At 42.6% G+C, this 23347-nt stretch overlaps 1 protein-coding gene across 1 annotated transcript in view; it reads left to right on the forward strand.

The window, feature by feature from the left end:
• The first annotated feature begins 4274 nt into the window (after positions 1-4274).
• LOC129862095 (hepatocyte growth factor receptor-like) overlaps positions 4275-23347 on the forward strand; it is a 113208-nt gene continuing 94135 nt past the window's right edge. The window contains exons 1-2 of the mRNA XM_055933443.1: positions 4275-4568; positions 6990-8232. Of these exons, the coding sequence (XP_055789418.1) occupies positions 6991-8232 (1242 nt within the window). The 5' untranslated portion in view covers positions 4275-4568; position 6990. The remainder of the gene's footprint in view (positions 4569-6989; positions 8233-23347) is intronic.

Here is a 23347-nt window from a genome sequence, read left to right on the forward strand (position 1 = left end):
CCCTTAGCCGTGGTATATTGGCCATATACCACGCCCCTTGTGCCTTATTGCTTAATGGAATAGCCATTGCTACATTAGTCCGGGCTACATTAGGAAGAGATTATATTAATTGACCATAGAATGTTCATGCCATAGGCTACCCATAAAATCTGTGGAAATGTGCTCCTGGCGATACGTACTGGACTATGAGTTCTTGTACACAGAAACAGCATGTTGTCACAAATATCTTTGTTAATCGGACCTGTGGTATACATCGTATTTTTTTTTTTTAAGATGTTGATTCAAAGCACAATTGTTAGGCAACTTGCTGCAATAGGATTGATTTTCTCAACTAAAATTTCAATGAGGAGACACAAAACAAAAAATGTGTGTGTGAAAACGTTGTTGAGAAAACTCACAATCCCATTGCAGCTGGTTGCCTTACAAATGTGTTTTGAATCAACATCTTTTTTTACGGTGTAGTAGTGGTAGTGTGTGTCATTCTTGTACCGTGTGTCATACGGTGGGGTTGACAGGTTCCACATACCAACCACACAGTAATTGCAGTGTGAAGATGTGAGGTTGACCACCCCGACCACCACCCAGCTGACCTTTTCCTCCTCAGCTGCTGTTCAGGGGAAGTGCTCCAGTTTGAATGGAGCCACGGGCCTCCACCTCCACACACACACACGCACACACACACACACACACACACACACACACACACACACACACACACACACACACACACACACACACACACACACACACACACACACACACACACACACACACACACACACACACACACACACACACACACACACACACACACACACACACACACACACGCACGCACACACACTTCTGCCAGAGCAGACACACCCCTTGTTACTGCATCAGACATACCTTGTGGTACTATAAAACACAGCAAACAGACATGAGACATGCACTATAAAGCAAACAGAGGAGGAGTAGTAGGATACACTACGTAACTGTTGTTGAAGGAAGAAGAGTAGAGCTTTGATTCCCAGAGACATCAGCATGATGATGTAGGTACAGAACACTCTAAAATACAGTTTTTTTTGAGCCAATCTGTTAAACACAGCCATCAGGTGCACAAACACATGATTGCTAAATTGTAGACACACCAATCAGGTTTAAGGACTATAAAAATGCAGGAGATAGGTTCACCTGCCTTCAACCAAAATGGAAGGAGTCAGAAGAAGAGTGATGGTGAGAGGAGGAGTACACAGAGAAGGAGGTAGAGGAAGAGGCAGAGGCCGAGGCAGAGTCAGAGTCAGAGGTCGAGGAAGACCTGAAGCAGGAGGAGAATGTGCACAAAGAAGAAGAGGACCAAACTTATCAAATTACATTCGTGCAACACTAGTGGACCATGTTGTGAACCACGGATTGACGCTGAGGGAGGCTGGACTGAGAGTTCAGCCAAATCTTAGCAGATATACAGTGGCATCTGTCATAATGTCACTTTTCGACAGGAAAACAGGTAAAAGAAGATCTGTCTACAGTTACAGTAATCAGCCGCTTATTGTATGCACCATATCAGCACTTGTGATACCCCTTCCTGTGACATTATACAGTAAGTTACATGTATTATTCTCTACATAGGATTGAGGGTCGGGAACGACAAGGAGGAAGGGGGCCCATATTCACGCAAGAACAAGAGAGAGAGATAATAGACATGGTTTTGGCCAATAATGCTATCAGGCTCAGAGAACTACAAGCCAACATTATCAGTGACCATGCCATTTTCAATAATGTCCATCAGGTCTCTCAGTCAACACTGGCACGCATCCTGAAAAGACATCAGGTTCAAATGAAACAACTTTATCGAGTGCCTTTTGAGCGGAATTCAGAGAGGGTCAAACGGCTGCGACATAAGTATGTGGAGGTTTGTATTGTTCACTTTAGCACTGTGATGTTGCATACTGCACACATGACTTCTTTACATTGACTGTATACTAGACCTATCCTGAACTACACAATCTTGTCTTTCACTGTATTTCAGGGAGTTTTGCAGATGGATGCTGAGGAAATCCTGCATGAATCCATATACTGTATACTGATGAGGTAGGGTTCAACCTCACAAAAGCAAGAAGGCGAGGCAGAAATATCATTGGCCACAGGGCTATAATCAATGTCCCAGGGCAACGTGGGATAACATCACCCTTTGCGCTGCCATTTCACAGCATGGGGTTGTCCTCCATCATGCCAAAATGGGCCCTTATAACACACTTCACATTCTCGCATTTTTGGACCGATTGCACCACATCGTCACAGTAGGTAATGAAATGCACCAGATGCAATACATGGTCTTCTAAGACAATGTGTTATTCCACCGCTCTGCTTTGGTCCAGAACTAGTTTCAACACCATCCACAGTTGACAGTACTATACCTTCCACCATACTCTCCGTTTCTAAACCCTATCGAAGAGTTTTTCTCTGCATGGCGGTGGAAGGTTTACGATCTCCAGCCCCAGGCTCATGTACCCCTCGTTCAGGCCATGGAGGACGCCTGTGACCAAGTCGACGGCGCAGCTGTGCAAGGATGGATTCGACATTCAAGACGGTTCTTCCCGCGTTGTCTTGCTAATGACGATATTGCTTGTGATGTTGATGAAATTCTCTGGCCAGATCCAGCTAGGCGAAGAGATAATGTATTGTATGTTTACTGTAGTTTTTTCTGTACAATATTGTCAGTTTTTTTCTGATTATTTTTTATGTTTGTTGTTGTTGTTATTTACTGTAATTGTAACCTGTACTGGATACAGTATTTTAAGTTTGTCTGTTGTTTGCTGAGCTAACAGTGTTATGCACACTACTGTAGTAGCATGAAAACTGGGACATGTTTTGTTGTGATTCTCCATGTTGACATGTTGACTGATTTGGGTATATGGAGAGAAATAAATGATATTTTCCTCAGTCTGCAGCGTTGGTCTTGTGTAGTGTTTGTATAGTTGCACTTTCTCTGTGTACTTCATTTACACTACTCTAATCACTGACAATTAGACTTGCTAAAAGTGTTTTAGGTTAGCAACAGCAGTGTGTAACTGGTTCAAAAAGATTGAAGTCATATGAAATGTGTGTGTTTCGAATGGTAACAAAATATTATTTTTATGAAGTCGTGTATAGTTTTGACAAAAGTGTTCCATTTTGCAAATGATCTGAAGTGTTGTGCTACTTTGGTGTAGGGTTGTGCTAATTGTGTGTAGTGTTTTGACAAACCGGGCCCTGTTTTCAAAATTGTGCTTAAACAATTGAAAAAAACTGTAATAGACTACAACCAGATTATGTGTCTTGTGGCAGATTAATACAACCGCTGCTGCCATGTGGGTTGAAAACCATAGCAGGTTAACTGTGGTAAGTGTGCACATCACCCAAACACATGGCACCTGATTCACATGTTACATTCACCAGTTTACCAGTCACTGGAATTAAGTCATCTGAAGGGCACTACTGTTATTCTCTATTTCTGTTGTCACTTGTTCCACTTCAGCATCTCCCTTTGAGGTCAAAATAAGTTCACAGTCACTGTGGAAAAGGAATAGGATCCTACCTCTTATTACAGCTAACACCAGTATGCCTTTTCATTTGATTTTAAGCTCTACACACTGTTATCTTGATTTCCAACTCCTCTTCATTCCAATAGCCCGGTTTCAGGAAGTAGGACAAAGGGATTATTGTGCTGCCCACTGTGATTCATAGGTGACACACTCAGTTGGGTTAGTGTTCAAAATTTATCTCTTTATTTACGGCTGAGCGAGCAGTTTTATCTTGACAACCAGACTGAGTCAGTGGTCTTTCTTAGGGAGTGGAAATGCAGGTGAAACGTTAAATAGTTTTTCTAGTCTTCAACAGTTGCTTCAACAGCGATTTACACTGAGTGTACAAAACATTAAGGACACCTACTCTTTCCATGACATAGACTGGTAGTAGGTGGCAGGCACCCCAGTTTCTGTCAAGAACTGCTACACTGCTGGGTTTTTCACGCTCAACAGTTTCATGTGAATCAAGAATGCAACTCAATATTAGGAAGGTGTTCTTCATTTTTTGTACACACAGTGTATGGGCTATTTTATTGACTGTTATGACATAACGTCATTATTAACATACACTGTGGGGACCAAGCTAAAGACTAAACAATAAAATGTATTGGTGCCATCGATGAAACCCTTTGAAATTCACCTGTGTGAACTCCCGCGCCTTACCACCTCTCGCAGCAGAGTAGTCTATAGAGGAGGAGCGCTACGAGAGCAGACAAAACACAGAGGGGGGTTGAATGCCAGTGTGCGTGAATTACACATCACACTCCTGAGTCGCACAGGTCCGCATCTTGTAATACGGAATGAGAAACGGTCTTCTTGTGTCTGAGTAAACGTTTGTATCCTTTGTGAAAATAAAGAGAAAAGGGCAGAGTATTCAAAGTCTAACGCATCTTTTGCATATCAATTTGTTATTCGGCCGTCAAAAAGTCAATGCGCACAGTCTCAGGAATCCTGAGTTGTGTAGCCTACTATGATTTGAAAGAAGAAACGCAAACATAACTGAGACAGTTGCCTAACTGACAGGTACGTTCTATTTTTGACTAATTTTAAATGTTTACTTGGTTTAATAATGCCTATTTATGTTTGCTTTGCTTTGAATTAGCCTACATAGGCCTATTAAAATTAGGCATCCGCGAAACGCTCGTCAATACGTTTTTGCTCAGATGCGTATCAGAAAGCTAGCCAATACTGAATACTTTCAATTATTGATTAAAATATATAATTGTCCTAATAGCCTACGTTTTGCAATGATAAGCATAAACTAACCAAAATCTCCAGAATAGCCTCACAGAATGTTCCGCGGATTTCTCTCAACAGTTTATATCATTAATCACTTCACTCTCTTTAAATCACGATATATCCTCTAAGATTATGTTTCTCAAATCTGTATTTACTTGTTCCTTGCAATAACACCTCCTATAGGAAATTAATTGTATCGGGACGGGACACGGGAGCAGGTGCGCGGTACATACAAAAGAAAGGCTCTTATCTAGAGCAACATACATTTTCATACTTTTTGTACTGGTCACCCGTGGGATTCGCCATGCTCTACCAACTGAGCCACACGGGGACCAATAATGGTACAATAATATGGAGTCAATGAAATGTGTTTTGGTTCTTCACGCTTACTCATAATTGTAAGTAAAAAACAAACTAGTCATTCCTCTAGTATGTGCACATGCCACTTTGACTCCCATCCATCCTTGAAAATAGTTTTGCATGAGGGGCCACCATTTCCTCTCCATCACTAGAATTGTATATATTTGTCTGTGATGACCCTAAGTGTCCTAAAATAGAGGATCAGAACTCTGGACTGATGGTCAATAATGTTATTACAGTCTTTTAACGATTTAATGTTTTAGGGAAGTACATCTCATAGAGAAAACCCTTAGGTTCCAGTGGGTTAATCAATCATTTGTTTGCAGTAATCAAGAAAGGCTATGTAACATTATATTGATATAAACATAATTGTCATAGCCTATAATGGCAACATATGTATTGGCTGCTGTGGAATCATCCATTTAAATATGATAGTGAGATTTATGAATTGTTTGGAAATATCAAGTACAAAACTGGCCTATAATAGAGAAACAACAACAATGTATTGTTAAATCAAGAAATATACTCCACTCAGGATATTAGGTAATGATGCTAGGGGGGTTGAGCCTTCTCTCCTTGCTGACCTCTCCTGCTGTTTTTGTTGTCTTCCCACCACTTGTACAAAATGTGCTGATATGGACCAAGCAGGTGAATCTCTACATGCAAATATTCTGATTAACTAGGGTCTGAAATCTCTCTCTTTCTCCTCCTTTCTATCTATCTATCTATCTATCTATCTATCTATCTATCTATCTATCTATCTATCTATCTATCTATCTCTTTGTCTATCTATCTCTTTGTCTATCTATCTCTTTGTCTCTCTCTCTCTCTCTCTCTCTCTCTCTCTCTCTCTCTCTCTCTCTCTCTCTCTCTTTGTCTCTCTGATTAACTAGAGTCTGAAATCTCTCTCTCTTTCTCTTTCTCTCTCTCTCTCTCTCTCTCTCTCTCTCTCTCTCTCTCTCTCTCTCTCTCTCTTTCTCTTTCTGACAGACCTTAAAAGCATTCCCCAGGGGATTGCCATTTAAGTGGCCTGCACTCCAACTATTTATCATTTTGTACAGCGCCCCACTCATAGTCCACCTGACTTGTTTTAATTGGGGTTCTAGCTACCACTCCTTTGGGGAAGTTTTCTAAGCTTAGCTGTGTGGTTGGTTGGTTGCATCGCCCTACAGACCAGAGAGGGTTGCTGTATCCTCGGTGATTCACCCCATTGGGTTGCACTGTGGTCGGAATGGAACCAGAGATCTGGAATTTGGAACCACCGAAGTGGTGCTGAGTGTTGCTCGGTCAGAACTGCAGAACACTACTTCAATAAAACTTTATTGTCCGTCGGTCAACATGAGTTTCACTGACTGACTTGTTCACAATAATAGCGAGTCATAGTAGAAGTGCTGATGTGTTTAATATTGAAGTGGGGCTCCATAATGCTCCCAAGTCATATCAGCATTTAGTAACGGTGATTTCACTGACGTGGTGCTGTGGTGGAGTGAGTAGACCACGGCTTTAGACCCTGACACACACACTTCCATTTATGAGCCTGACAAAGCAATAGTGATCCCTCTTTTTTTTCTAATCCCTATTTTTATCAAGAGAATATTCCTTTTTCTCTACACCTCTCTGTCTGAACACGTGAGGGAAATCTAGACGCCAATATTATTATGATTGATGGTGGGTTTTTTTGTGTTATTGTTATGAATGTCCCGAATAAGTCACCCCTCATTTTTTTACTTTCCTAACCTTAGTTGAATGAGATAATAAGTGTCTCTGGATAAGCCTGTCTGCTAATTGACTAAAACATACAGTGTAATGTAACTTCTCTCTTTCTGTGGCTTATGTTTGGAACAGGATGAAGAATATCTGCTTGTTGGACATCGTGATCATCCTCTGGGCTCTGTGCTCCTCGAAGGTGAGAGGTCAATGTGATGAACCGGCCGAGAACTCCAAGCTCAACCTCTCTGTGACCTACAACCTGCCCAGCTTCGAGGCCGACTCCGCCATACAGAACATGGTCACCTTCGAGGGGACGGTTTACGTTGGTGCTGTGAACAGGATCTATGCACTGTCAGAGAACCTGACCAAGCTGTCGGAGTACCGGACCGGGCCCGTGTCAGAGGCTGGTGTCGAAAGGCAATGTGGCCCAAGTAGCCAGGATGGAGCTGTTGGCAAGCCCAACGCTGTGTTGGACAACAATAACATGGCCCTGCTGGTGGAGCGTTACTATGACGATGAGCTGTTCAGCTGCAGCTCCGCGGACGCTGGTGTCTGCCGTCGCCACTTGCTGGTGGAGAGAGGGAATGTTTCCAAGGAGGTAAACTGTATGTATTCACCCAAGACAGATGATGGAGGACGGCAGGGCTGTCCCGACTGTGTTACCAGCCCCCTGGGTTCCCGTGTGCTCAACATGGTGAGCGGAGGTGTGGTACGGTTCTTCGTAGGGAACTCGGAGATCACTGGAAGCGCTGGAACTGGAAGTCCGTCCCGCATGACCTCTGGCCCCCAGGCCCAGCAGCCACAGCACCACACCATCTCAGTGCGTCAGATGAAAGAAACCCAAGATGGCTTCCGTTTCTTCTCCGACCAGTCCTACATGGACCTGGCCCCGGGCCTCCGCGGCGACCACCACCTGCGTTACGTCTACTCCTTCCAGAGCGGCAGCCACGCCTACTTCCTCACCGTGCAGCGTGAGGGCCGCAGCTCGCAGGTCTACCACACCCGCATCGTCCGCATGTGCGGCACCGACCCGGAGCTGCGGCGTTATGTGGAGATGCCCTTTGAATGCATCCTGACGGAGAGGCGGCGGCGGCGGCGCTTGGCCAGCATCGAGGTGTTTAATGTCCTCCAGGCGGCCCATGTGGCCGAGGCGGGCAGCGAGCTGAGGCAGGAGATGGGGCTGAAGGAAGGGGAGGACGTGCTGTTTGCTGCCTTCGCCCGATCCAAGCCAGACTCCCCGGAACCCACAGCCAGCTCGGCCGTCTGCGTCATCTCACTGGCAGACGTCAACAACTTCTTCAAGGATTTCATCCAGAAGTGCCACACCAAGCAGCCATACCACTTCACCGGCTCCGAGGAGAAACGCTGCTACAACGGGGTAAGAACTGAATAATAATGCACTTTAAAGTTATGTGTTATAGAATCAGTACAAATATGCTTCATCATATTTCGTAAACATGTTTTCCACTGTAATGTAGATGTAGTTAGAGTACTGTTGAAGGGTATTATGGTCATTAGGTTATTTTCAGGATTTAAGAGTTAGAGAATTAGCTCCTGCAGCAACTACTGTATGTAGTTGACTTGAATTAAGCATGGATTAAGGAGAGTTAGTGAGGCACGGTAATTCAATAAATTCAAGACTGTATCGATGATGAATCATTACGGGACGGAGTCAACTGTCTCCTTCTACCAGACCCTTCCTGTTGTTGTATGTCTATCTCTGCTCCGGAGGTCTTCACTTGGCTTTATGCCTCTCTTCTCCTCTTCTCTGTCTTCTCTTCTCTATCCATCCATCAGCATTGATGGGATCAATCAGTTAAATCATCTGATCAATAGGGACATGAATTGAACTGCTGACGGCCCTTCTAGAGGTCCTGTCAATAGTTCTGTCAAAATCTGTAGCAGCACTGAGCAGAGCACCCTCCCATGCCCTGACTTCATTATTACGAGACCTGGGTTCATTGTTAAAACCAACGCTTAATGTATCTTAAAGATTTCAAATAGTATTGGAACCCAGATCTGACTTTACCACATAGACATACAGTAGAGCCGACAACGTCACTACAACATACATAGCTCAGGTCCACTCTCTTCCTGAGAATGAGGATGTTAATAGTTTTTAATGATTATGTAGCTACAGTAGAGATACAGAGAGAGGGGAGGGGAGGGGGGCTTTAGTTAAGAATGCAGAGGGGGGAAATTGAATCATGGAATGCATTTCTGACTCTCAGCGATCCGTGATGAATCTGTGGTAAAATAATAGGAACTCAGCAGCTGCTGGGAGGAAGATGATACTATACCATACCAGTGAAAGCTCTCTCTCTCTCTCTCTCTCTCCCTTATTCTCCATCTCTCTCTCTCTCTATATATATATATCTTTCTCTCTCTCTCTCTCTCTCTCTCTCTCTCTCTCTCTCTCTCTCTCTCTCTCTCTCTCTCTCTCTCTCTCTCTCTCTCTCTCTCTCTCTCTCTCCTCTCTCTCTCGCCCTCTCTCTCACTCTCTCTCTCTCTCTCACTCTCTCTCTCTCTCTCTCTCTCTCTCTCTCTCTCTCTCTCTCTCTCTCTCTCTCTCTCTCTCGCTCTCTCTCTCTCCCTTATTCTCCATCTCTCCCTCTCTCTCTATCTTTCTCTCTCGCTCTCTCTCTCTCTCTCTCCCTTATTCTCCATCTCTCTCTCTCTCCCCTACTCTCCATCTCTCCCTTACTCTCCATCTCTCTCACTCTCTCTCTCTCTCTCTTACTCTCTGTCTCTCACTCTCTCTCTCCCCCTTACTCTCCATCTCTCTCTCAATTATTTTTCACTGACTAATCAGGTGCCTTGTGGTGCAAGAGCCTCTACACTTAGTTATACTGGTGTAATAACTGAATTATACCTTTTAATAATTCCACAGTCAGAATTAAGCAGGTTTTTCAGATTTTTTTTTTCAGATATTTTGGTTTCTGTTTTAGACATCGTCGTACAGTCTTATTCATGTAGTCAATTTTAAATGTAATGTGTGGATTTTCTGCAGCCAAAAGAGCTTTTAACAGGTAAATGCTATCAGGGATTCTCTTTCTGTAGATGACTTTAACAGCCAATAAAACATATTCCTTTGTGCTCTCAAGTCAAAACAACAAGTCATTTAAATGTTTAACCACCAGACCAACAGGTGTTTTTTAGACTTAAGGAGGGGTTAACTTGGCAGCAATGAGTATGAACGCACAATAACTGACCAACGGTCTCTTGCCCTGTTTTTGTTTTAAAGCCTGAAGGAGAAGAAGGATCTTATCCTAGTAGTTTTCTAATGGATTTATGGGTCATATTCAGTGGCATATGGCAAGTAGATCCTCTCTTTTATTCCATAGTAAGAGAACCAGATAAGCCAGGCCATAAAACAGTCAAAAGTAAACGCACGAAAGAGGCATGCTTAAGCTTTATAATCTGTTTAACTAAACTGCTGTAGTTCTGAAGAAGACCTGGAATAGGAATGTAAAGGAGGGTTGGAGAAGCGAGCGGATGCAAGAGTATGTTTGATGATTTAAGTGGTGGTTGTCAACTCCACCGAGCCTCTTAACTCCTGGCTACGGACCCATAGGGCTCTGGTCAAAAGTAGTGCACTATGAAGGGAAAAGAGTGGGACTCAACCCTGGGACTCAACCCTTGGGACTCAAACCTGGTGTAGGGAGTCAGATATGATAAATGATGTAATGATTAGTGGCTCTGTCATCTTGTCCATGCGTCAGAGGCTAGAGTAAGTCTGTTTTCAGTAGCTGCTCATTGCCTCTCTCGCTGCAGGCTCATTATGGTCTGGCTGTTTGTTACTTACCAGAAACACAAACCATCTAGAATACTAATGAAAGAATAATGACGTGTCCACTCAATAGACTTATACACACAAACTTCAAGGAGTTTCAAAGTGCTTCTTAAAACTATTGATGGGATTATACATCAGACTTCGGCTTGACAAGGAGTAGTTACATGCACTCAATAATATGATTATTGTGGATAGTCAGATTAATATAATAGTTTGATTAAAATGTTTACGTGCTTTGCAAGACACAATTTCCCAAACAATCAAGGGTATTTGATTCTGTGTTCGGACATATAGAGTTTGTATGTAAAAACTAAGACACATGCATTCAGTTGTTCCGAACCCTCACTTCACTCGTGCTAAAGAGGGAGGCTCGCTCGGGGTTGGTGCTAGCACATGCGTAGATCAAATACACAGCTGGAACGCTGATGAAGGTGTTTACATGTCCTAGTAACTCTAAAGGTTGCTCAGAAAACCAGGTGTTTTAATCAACGTATGCTGACTTCGATTTTTTAACTTACACCGATTTAAGATCAGCAGAGTAAGGCGTTTAAATGACTAATGCCATACTCAGCCTACTGCCATAATCAGTTTAATATCAAATTATTAGTGTGCATATAAACGTACTAATGTTTATTTTTGATTTTTTTACTACACATTTTGCTGAGTAATGGTAATGGAAGCTAGTGAGAGATGGTAAGGACTTGGAATGGCACCAATAGACAAAGACAGGGAGGCATCATCACTCAAGTTTAATAACGGATGTAGGTTACATTGCAACTATCATTTCTTAAATATATATATCGTAATATTAGTATAACTGTAGTATAAATACAATATTAGGCAGGGGGGACACTTGGGTCTTAAAATATACAAACGGGCTTCCCGAGTGGCGCATTGGTCTAAGGCCCTGCATCGCAGTGCTATCTGTGCCACTAGAGATCCTGGTCTCCACGACCGGGAGACCCATGGGGCGGCACACAATTGGCCCAGCGTCGTCCGGGTTAGGGGAGGGTTTGGCTGGCAGGGATGTCCTTGGCCCATCCCACCCTAGCGACCTGCCTACGGCGGGCAAGCGCAATGCACGCAAACCCTGAATGCTGATTGGCTGAGAGGCATGGTATATCAGAAATAATTTATTTTTATTGCTCTAATTATGTTGGTAACCAGTTCATAATAGCAATAAGGCACCTCGAGGGTTTGTGATATATGGCCAATATACCACGGCTAAGGCCTGTATCCAGGCACTCGGCGTTGCACCGTGCATAAGAACAGTTATATAACATCTATAGAACAGCCCATAGCCGTGGTATAATGGCCATATACCACACCCCCTCGGGCCTTATTGCTAATTAGATTACCATTGATTTGTTAAAACCTTCCCGTCGCTGATTGCTTTTAAATTGAATCTGAAGCCTGATTGATAGTATGTGTGTAATATAATTCACATGGAAGAGGGTTTTGATCGACAGTCATTTTAATTAGCGGTACAGTTTAAATGAACATGTTTTAAATTGTGGCTTTAAGAAAGTAAACAAAAACTAGTGACAGAGAGGCATTGATTTTCTGTTACTTTGTAAAAAAGAAAGCGTAATAATTTCTGATTATGAATTTAACAAGGATATATGTCTGTATATACCCAACATCCAACGCATTACATAAGTATAAAAAGTATCCATTTAACAGTTGAGTGAGTGCTACTGCTGCCTTTGAGATGCCACGCACTGCTTCCCACATGCCTGGGCCTGTTCATGCCCTGCCTGAACTGCTGCTGTGGCAGAACCAAGCCAGGACTGCATCCAAGATGCACCCTTTTCTCTATATAGTGCACTACTTTGGACAGCGACAATAGGGAACAGGGTGCCATTTGGAACATTCCCCATGAGTGGTTCGCCAGGTGGGAGAGAGGGAGAGGCTCAACATCACTTCACTGGAGAAATTAACAAAATCATAAAAATACAGGAACATTCCCCATGAGTGGTTCAGGTCATTTCTCGCCAGGTGGGAGAGAGGGAGAGGCTCAACATCACTTCACTGGAGAAATTAACAAAATCATAAAAATACAGGAACGTTCCTGCCCTGCTCTGTTTCCATCCCCTTTATAATCTCACAATCTGGGGTTTGATAAGGTAAGGTAGATGTGTATTGATCTGTGGTTTGATAAGGTAGGGTAGATGTGTATGTATCTGGGGTTTGATAAGGTAGGGTAGATGTGTATGTATCTGTGGTTTGATAAGGTAGGGTAGATGTGTATGTATCTGGGGTTTGATAAGGTAGGGTAGATGTGTATGTATCTGGGGTTTGATAAGGTAGGGTAGATGTGTATGTATCTGGGGTTTGATAAGGTTGGGTAGATGTGTATTGATCTGGGGTTTGATAAGGTAGGGTAGATGTGTATTGATCTGGGGTTTGATAAGGTAGGGTAGATGTGTATGTATCTGGGGTTTGATAAGGTAGGATAGATGTGTATTGATCTGGGGTTTGATAAGGTAGGGTAGATGTGTATGTATCTGGGGTTTGATAAGGTAGGGTAGATGTGTATTGATCTGTGGTTTGATAAGGTAGGGTAGATGTCTATGTATCTGGGGTTTGATAAGGTTGGGTAGATGTCTATGTATCTGGGGTTTGATAAGGTAGGGTAGATGTGTATTGATCTGTGGTTTGATAAGGTAGGGTAGATGTGTATGTATCTGGGGTTTGATAAGGTTGGGTAGATGTGTATGTATCTGTGGTTTGATAAGGTTGGGTAGATGTGTATTGATCTGTGGTTTGATAAGGTAGGGTAGATGTGTATTGATCTGGGGTTTGATAAGGTAGGGTAGATGTGTATGTATCTGGGGTTTGATAAGGTAGTGTAGATGTGTATGTATCTGGGGTTTGATAAGGTAGGGTAGATGTGTATTGATCTGGGGTTTGATAAGGTAGGGTAGATGTGTATTGATCTGGGGTTTGATAAGGTAAGGTAGATGTGTATGTATCTGGGGTTTGATAAGGTAGGGTAGATGTGTATTGATCTGGGGTTTGATAAGGTAGGGTAGATGTCTATGTATCTGGGGTTTGATAAGGTAGGGTAGATGTGTATTGATCTGGGGTTTGATAAGGTAGGGTAGATGTCTATGTATCTGGGGTTTGATAAGGTAGGGTAGATGTGTATTGATCTGGGGTTTGATAAGGTAGGGTAGATGTCTATGTATCTGGGGTTTGATAAGGTAGGGTAGATGTGTATTGATCTGTGGTTTGATAAGGTAGGGTAGGTGTGTATTTACAGTTTGTGCTTGTGTGTGCTCTGCGTCTATGAGCAATAGTAATCTCTGTATGAGGTTCAGCTTGAGATTTTATGGTTGTTTTCCCAAAGCTGCATCTGTTTCACCCCCCCACCCCACCACCCCCCCACCCACCCCCACTCCCGAGTGGTGCAGTGGTCGGCGCTGCATCTCAGTGCTTGAGGCATCACTACAGATACCCTGGTTTGAATCCAGGCTGTATCACAACCGGCCATGATTGGGAATAGGGCGGCGCACAATTGGCCCAGAGTCGTCTGGGTTTGGTCGGTGTAGACCGTCATTGTAAATACGAATTTGTTCTTAACTGACTTGCCTAGTTAAATAAAGGTTAAATAAAAAAATGACAAATAATAAAATAAACACACGCACATACAATAGCATAGCCCATATGGCTGTGTGGTAAGAGCAGGGTGAAAGACCACTCCACTCCAGCTGCATGCTCTCTCAGGCCCCTCCACCCTCTCAGTTCAGTGAGTCGTTCCCAGTATGAGCCCAGCCCAGTACAGTGTGTCATGGGTTGGCCGTGCCCAGACAGGCTCCATGTGTGAGGAGAGGCTGAGCCCCAGGAGCTAGATACCACCAGAGACTGGCTGACTGGCACGCTAGCCACCTGGCATCCAGCTGCTGACTGATTGACTGCCTTCAAAACCTGTCTCTGGAGGAGAATAGAATAGAAACAGAGTAGAAACACTTTGAGACAAGGTCATTGAGACAATATGTATGTATGAAATACAATTAGTCAACTGGTCCACAATGAAATGGAACTGTTCACCAACTGTGTTTCATACGTACCTATTGTCTCAAATTCATAGTGCTTACCTGACTGTACCTGTATTTTGGAGACATAATATTCACTTAGTAGCCTATGACTTAGTATTGACTAACTCTGCAATATATAGAGAGGAGCAGTGGGTCAATATTAAGAAAAAAAAGTGATTACATAAGATTGTCCTTTTGGTCAAGCGATGCTGACATTATCAAACTGGACTTTAATTCTAAATAGTTGAAAACAGATATGTTCAGGAAGCTGTTTATTTAAGGAATTCTCCATGGCTGGTGTGCTTGCTCAGTTACTATCTGCAGGTATTTCCTGGAAATAATCAGGCTGTTTTCTGTGGTAAATGTCTGTTCATTTTTTGCAATATGTTAATCATTAGCGAGGGGTCTCCATCCTCTGTTCCCTGCGACTTGTTTGGAGAAAAAAAACATTGCTTAGTGTGTGTGTGCTGCTTGTCTGTTTGTGACGTTGGTGTTGTGTGAACACCTTATCTTCATAACCCAGATAAAGAAAGAGCAGGAAATTGTCAAAACGTCTCCCTCCGCTTGCAACCTGTCTCTCTCCCAGAGGGAAAGCACGTACTGGAATTGCCCTAACACCGATCCCTGCTGCGCACCGCACCGCTCCTCTTCTCGTCAAGGCTGCGTGTGGCATGTCAACTTCCCTTTTTGCCATATCACTACAAATGAGATATCTTCTCCTCACATCATGTCTTCCCTTTTTCATCCACATATCTAAGCAGGGATTTTTCAAACACCTACTTTATGACTTATGATGTATTTACCTATTTACCTAAGTCTCCACACTTGTTTAGAGTCAGATGGGAAGCAGAGGAGCTTTGTTCAGTTGAGCTTAGCTATGAGTCAAGGCCCCAGAACTGTTTCCTAATCAGTCACTCACAGTTCCTCCTCCACACATTAATATCCTGCTTTCTGGTGGAATACCTGCTATGCTATGTGGACACACTTGTCTTTCAATCACCCACACCCCCATTTATGCATGAGAGACCAAACTCAATCTCCTACCCCCTGGCCACAAGCCACCCTCCTGACCAGTGCCCTCACCTCGACCCCTACTTCCTCCCCCAATGCCCTCTCATTTCCTTACTCTCCCTTAAAGCATTGTCTCCCATGCAGTCTGAACTGGCTTCATGAAGGGACAGGGTTTTTATCACCAAGGTCAGTGGAGTGGTTGAGAGGTAAATGATCTTGTTTGTTAGGCCAGTCGGTGCACCCGGTGGGCACAGGAGCCCAAGCCAGCACAACATCATTAACCTCAGCCAGACTTCTATGGACTCTACGGACGTATGGATTGCTGGACTTCGCCATTGCAGTCACAGATGTCCATGTAGTTGTTCCTCCCTAGCCGCATGCAGCAGATACAGTTAAAGTCGGAAGTTTACATACACCTTAGCCAAATACATTTAAACTCAGTTTTTCACAATTCCTGACATTTAATCCTCGTAAAAATTGCAACATTTGCCTAAAACTAACGCTACAGATAGCAATACTGGGGGATTTGAAAAGCCATAGTCAATCAATCAATAATATAATAATTATTTTGGCAAAGATGTTTATTTTTAATTTACAATCTGTAGAAGCTATGAGAATAGGAAGGTTCAGGTCTTTTGTGAAGCATCACAGCACAGTTGAGAAATGTATGGCAAATAGAAATCCGAAATGGATGATGTTGGAAGATAGATGGGAGGGGTTGGGTGGAGCTGAAGGGTGGGACTATTAACAAGATAAACAATATAGGGCATACGGGATCTGTGAAATGTGTATAGGTGCGGAGCTTTTGTGAAATAGCACAGTTACAAGTGGAAATAAAATTGGATGGACAACAGAAATAGAGGAAGGACTAAGAACAAATAAGAGAGAACTATTGTAAAGTGGACTGTGTCTGTAAGATAGGTATAAGATGTAGAAATTGAAGGTAAAAGCAGAAGTGTTTATAAGTTTACTCCAATTGGGGGATTGGTGGTAGGGTCGCGGGGAATAATAATAAAGGCATATTCTTTAAAAAAAAAGTATGTATGTCTATATAGGTATGTGTATGTATATATGTGTATATGTATGCATACGTGTATGGATATATATATTTACCCAAAAAAATATGGGGGAATGGAAATGATGCAGACAATTACATTGGAAGCAACATTCTTTCCGCAATACTAAGCTGATCCACCCCTAAAAAAATAAAAAATAAAAATAAAAAAAAATCCTCGTAAAAATGCCCTGTCTTAGGTCAGTTAGGATCACCACATCATTTTAAGAATGTGACATGTCAGAATAATAATAGAGAGAATTATTTATTTTAACTTTTATTTATTTCATCACATTCCCAGCGGGTCAGAAGTTTACATACACTCAATTAGTATTTGGTAGCATTGCCTTTACATTATTTAACTTGGGTCAAACGTTTCGGGTAGCCTTCTACAAGCTTCCCACAATAAGTTGGGTGAATTTTGGCCCATTCCTCCTGACTAAGCTCATGTAACTGAGTCAGGTTTGTAGGCCTCCTTGCTCGCACACGCTTTTTCAGTTCTGCTTACAAATTTTCTAAAGGCTTGAGGTCAGGGCTTTGTGATGGCCACTCCAATACCTTGACTTTATTGTCCTTAAGCTATTTTGCCAGAACTTTGGAAGTATGCTTAGTATGCATTGTCCATTTGGAAGACCCATTTTCCACCAAGCTTTAACTTCCTGACTGATGTCTTGAGATGTTGCTTCAATATATCCACATAATTTTCCTCCCTCATGATGCTGCCACCCCCGGGCTTCACGGTTGGGATGGTGTTCTTCGGCTTGCAAGCCACCCCCTTTTTTCCTCCAAACACAACGATGGTCATTATGGCCAAACAGTTCTGTTTTTGTTTCATCAGACCAGAGGACATTTCTCCAAAAATTACGATCTTTGTCCCCAATAGTAAGTTGCAAACCGTAGTTTGGCTTTTTTATGGCGGTTTTGGAGCAGTGGATTCTTCCTTGCTGAGAGGCCTTTCAGGTTATGTCGATAAAGGACTCGTTTTACTGTGGATATACATACTTTTGTACCTGTTTCCTCCAGCAACTTCACAAGGTCCTTTGCTGTTGTTCTGGGATTGATTTGCACTTTTCGCACCAAATTACGTTCATCTCTAGGAGACAGTACACGTCTCCTTCCTGAGCGGTATGACAGCTGCATGGTCCCATGGTATTTTATACTTGCATACTATTGTTTGTACAGATGGACGTGGTACCTTCAGGCATTTGGAAATTGCTCCCAAGGATGAACCAGACTTGTGGAGTTCTACAATTTTATTTCTGAGGTCTTGGCTGATTTCTTTTGATTTTCCCATGATGTCAAGCAAAGAGGCACTGAGTTTGAAGGTAGGCCTTGAAATACATCCACAGGTACACTTCCAATTGACTCAAATTATGTCAATTAGCCTATCAGAAGCTTCTAAAGCCATGACATCATTTTCTGTAATTTTCCAAGCTGTGTAAAGGCACAGTCAACTTAGTGTATGTAAACTTCTGACCCACTGGAATTGTGATACAGTGAATTATAAGTGAAATAATCTGTCTGTTAACAATTGTTGGAAAAATGACTTGTGTCATGCACAAAGTAGATGTCCTAACCGACTTGCCAAAACTATAGTTTGTTAACAAGAAATGTGTGGAGTGGTTGAAAAACGAGTTTTAATGATTCCAACCTAAGTGTATGTAAACTTCCGACTTCAACTGTACATGACAGTCCGCTCGCACCCAGACCTTTGATCATTCAACGGGGAACTGATGATACATTGACAAAAGCAAGCCTTTAACCAAACTCTCCTTTGAAAGATGTGATATTTCCCGGGTTAGGTTTAGATTAATCTTGAATACATCTGAACCTTGGTTAAGATGACTTGATGAAATGTAAAGTGGATTTAAAGTCCTTATGGGGCCAAGGCATGCTCTGACTCTGGCCTTTAGCTGAGGCTAAACCCCCAGCCATTCCATTCAGCTAGAGTAATCCCCACACAATGGAGCCAAGGGATTGTGTCTGAATGTGTACTCAAGTAATGGAGGGGAGAGAATAGAAATACACCCCCTCGCCTGCGAACCTTTCAATCCGCATCCCACCCATGCTTGTGTGGTTTTTATCACCCTGTCGCGCTCCCATACAATGAATCACCAAACAGAGAGGAAGGCTATCTAAGTAGTCAATCCATAGGACGTCATACTACTAGACTCTGTCAACTCTGACAAGATTACTTAGTCTTTATGGTTTAGGGATTGTGTCAAAAATATATAAATATATTGTTTTTACAGTTCTGAGAACACACAGAGGCTGTTTTATTTAGATTTTTATAGGAAGACAAAATACGTTTTTATAGTGTTTGTGTTTTAACTAACTCAAGCAGTTCATTTTAGTGTTTTTCCAACAAGAACAGATTGCTTTTTTGAGCTCATGTGACAGTGAGCCTGATTGACACAGTGATGTTCAGTCCTTTTTCATAAGAAGATGCATATATTCCCTGGCTACGCTGGCTCTCAATAGGAGAAACCAACCAGATGTATTTAGGTCATGTATTATTCTGACATTAATCCCTGAAGATGTCTGTGTGTGTGTGTGTGTGTGTGTGTGTGTGTGTGTGTGTGTGTGTGTGTGTGTGTGTGTGTGTGTGTGTGTGTGTGTGTGTGCGTGCGTGCGTGCGTGCGTGCGTGCGTGCGTGCGTGCGTGCGTGCGTGCGTGTGTGTGCGTATGTGCGTATGTGCGTATGTGTGTGTGCGCGTATGTGTGTGAAAAATACTGTGAAGAGAGATGCCAACTTCCAGGAGTTTATGAATGTGAAAAGCAGCAACAATGATGCATTTCTGCACTGCCTACCATTTCTATGTGGACTGAGGCTATGCCCATTGTCAGTTTTCCTTTTGTTGTATGTTTTTTAGTTTTTTACAGACGACACCATGTAGTATTTAGCTGGAGCACAAATAGTGCATCATAGAAATACCAAAGTCCACCACCACCTGCAGGTTGTCTTGAAATACATCAGAATATAATAGGTTTGTGTTGGTTTGTTCCCAGTTTATGTTGATTTTTAAAGCTGCGTTACAGTTAAACTAACAGTATGTGTCCGCTGTGTTTTTTTTGTGGTTCGGTGACCCCATTTGTATTTCCACAAGGCTTTGACCTTTTTGTTTAAACAAAATGTGTTTTGTGTGTTTTTAGCTTGGTTGTTTATTTGTGTGTGGAGGGGTGTTTTGCATGTTTCTTTGTGTAAGTGTGACTGTGTTTTGAGAGAAATATGAACTTGTATGTGTTAAAAAGTGTTTTCCCAAGGGATTGTTTTCCTTTTTGCGTTGCCATGTTCCAAATTGTGAGGCGGTGTTTCTCACCTGTGCTCTCTCTGGCTCTTATTTCTTACATTTCCCAGTGTTCATCTCATGCTCTGATTAGGGCTGGGTGGTAGCTGGTATGAGTATGAACACGCTCCCCTTCTGCCAGTACTAGCTGAGCAACCAGTGACCTAATAGTCATCCAGGGCTGGGCGGGCAGAAGAAGAGCAGAGAGTGGAGGAGGTCTAGCTAGGGTCAGACCCTGTGTCAATAGAGAAAACAAAATGTTATCCACATCCCAAACTTGATAAGATAAACGGTGGAAAAAGAACAAAGATTGTCATGCCCTGGCCTTAGTTATCTTTGTTCTCTTTATTATTTTGGTTAGGTCAGGGTGTGACGAGGGTGGTTTGTGTGTTTTTGTACTGTCTATGGGTTTTTTGTAGAGTTATGGGGTTGTGTTCATTCTAGGTGTTTATGTAAGTCTATGGTTGCCTAGATTGGTTCTCAATTAGAGGCAGGTATTTATCGTTGTCTCTGATTGGGAACCATATTTAGGCAGCCATGTTCTTTGGGTATTTTGTGGGTGATTGTTTCCTGTGTCAGTGTTTGTGCCACACGGGACTGTTACGGTTTGTTCACGTTTATTGTTTTGTATTGGTGTTCATAGTTCAGTTTTCTATATTAAAACATGGATACCTACCACGCTGTATATTGGTCCGATCCTTGTTACACCTCTTCAGAGGAAGAAGAGGAAGACAGCCGTGACAATGTTATTGGCGTGTACACAGACTATTGCTGCTCCCCAGTGCTCCAGTGTTCCTCAGGCCGTGTTAACCCTCCACTGATAAGCTATGCTCTCAAACCCAGAGCCCAGATACAATGTATATTTCCCTGGCCCTGTTTACAACCCTGGGATATCTGGCTACCCATAAACTGCCTGCTGTTGGAACTGCTGTTGGAACCTTGTCTCATATACAGTAAGCAAACGTCATAAGCTAATGTCTCATTTCGGCAAACCGAACAAGTGTGCTCTCATACTCCCTTAAAATAACTTTGCTCGAAAAATGAGAAAAAAAACGGTAATAGTACTGTTTGTCCATTGTGAGACGCCGTAGCAAGTACACGCTTCCTCAAAATAGTCAGAATTAATCTAAGATAACTCCAAGAAATCTGTCATTAGTTTTTAAGTTTTTGCAGAGGAGATCTTATTCATGCAATGTTGTGTTTGGTGCAGTATTTTTCCAGTGAAAAAATGTGCATGAGGACGAGTCGTCTCTCATTGAATGACAACAGGCACTTCACTGAAGAATCCCTACTGTTAACCAATCAAAGATGAGAGGGTGTAGACTTCGGCTTGCCTCAAGAAATGTTTTTGTGTCCCCGAAGAGCCGACAACGAACAAAAACGTAAAAAAATTTAATGATAATATATGTCCGTTCCAAACTGTTCCAAACTGTTTCAGCTGGAAAACATGTCCGAACTGTTCCAAACTGTTTCAGCTGGAAAACATGTCCGAACTGTTCCAAACTGTTTCAGCTGGAAAACATGTCCGAACTGTTCCAAACTGTTTCAGCTGGAAAACATGTCCGAACTGTTCCAAACTGTTTCAGCTGGAAAACATGTCCGAACTGTTCCAAACTGTTTCAGCTGGAAAACATGTCCGAACTGTTCCAAACTGTTTCAGCTGGAAAACATGTCCGAACTGTTCCAAACTGTTTCAGCTGGAAAACATGTCCGAACTGTTCCAAACTGTTTCAGCTGGAAAACATGTCCGAACTGTTCCAAACTGTTTCAGCTGGAAAACATGTCCGAACTGTTCCAAACTGTTTCAGCTGGAAAACATGTCCGAACTGTTCCAAACTGTTTCAGCTGGGAAACATGTCCGAACTGTTCCAAACTGTTTCAGCTGGAAAACATGTCCGAACTGTTCCAAACTGTTTCAGCTGGAAAACATGTCCGAACTGTTCCAAACTGTTTCAGCTGGAAAACATGTCCGAACTGTTCCAAACTGTTTCAGCTGGAAAACATGTCCGAACTGTTCCAAACTGTTTCAGCTGGAAAACATGTCCGAACTGTTCCAAACTGTTTCAGCTGGGAAACATGTCCGAACTGTTCCAAACTGTTTCAGCTGGGAAACATGTCCGAACTGTTCCAAACTGTTTCAGCTGGAAAACATGTCCGAACTGTTCCAAACTGTTTCAGCTGGGAAACATGTCCGAACTGTTCCAAACTGTTTCAGCTGGAAAACATGTCCGAACTGTTCCAAACTGTTTCAGCTGGAAAACATGTCCGAACTGTTCCAAACTGTTTCAGCTGGAAAACATGTCCGAACTGTTCCAAACTGTTTCAGCTGGAAAACATGTCCGAACTGTTCCAAACTGTTTCAGCTGGAAAACATGTCCGAACTGTTCCAAACTGTTTCAGCTAGAAAACATGTCCGAACTGTTCCAAACTGTTTCAGCTGGAAAACATGTCCGAACTGTTCCAAACTGTTTCAGCTGGAAAACATGTCCGAACTGTTCCAAACTGTTTCAGCTGGGAAATATGTACGGACTGTTCCAAACTGTTTCAGCTGGAAAACATGTCCGAAATGTTCCAAACTGTTTCAACTGTGTTTGTGTGTGAAGCCCTGACCGTAGAGAGCTTTTTATGTCTCTATTTTGGTTTGGTCAGGGTGTGATTTGGGTGGGCATTCTATGTTCATTTTCTATGTTTTGTATTTCTTTGTTGTTTGGCCGGGTGTGGTTCTCCATCAGAGGCAGCTGTCTATCGTTGTCTTTGATTGAGAACCATACTTAGGTAGCTTTTCCCACATGGTTTTTCTGGGTAGTTGTTTTCTGTTTTGTGTCTGCACCAGACAGAACTGTTTCGTATTGTTCTATTTTTGTTATTTTTTGTCTCAATGTTCAGTTTTTTTATAAAAAAAGCATGAACACTTACCACACTGCGCTTTGGTCCACACCTTCTTCATACGACAAACGTTACAGTGTGGAAAATCCGTCTTCCTTTGCTCTGCATTGGCCCTCAAATCCTCAAGAATAAGAGCCAGAGACACATGCAAACACAGTTACACACACACAGAGAGAGAGCCCAAAACACAGTTACACACACACACAGAGAGCCCAAAACACAGTTACACACACACAGAGAGAGCCCAAAACACAGTTACACACACACACAGAGAGAGAGCCCAAAACACAGTTACACACACACACACAGAGAGCCCAAAACACAGTTACACACACACACACAGAGAGAGCCCAAAACACAGTTACACACACACACACAGAGAGAGCCCAAAACACAGTTACACACACACACAGAGAGAGCCC

This window comes from Salvelinus fontinalis, chromosome 9 (assembly GCF_029448725.1).
Source record: "Salvelinus fontinalis isolate EN_2023a chromosome 9, ASM2944872v1, whole genome shotgun sequence".
Lineage (NCBI taxonomy): Eukaryota > Metazoa > Chordata > Actinopteri > Salmoniformes > Salmonidae > Salvelinus > Salvelinus fontinalis.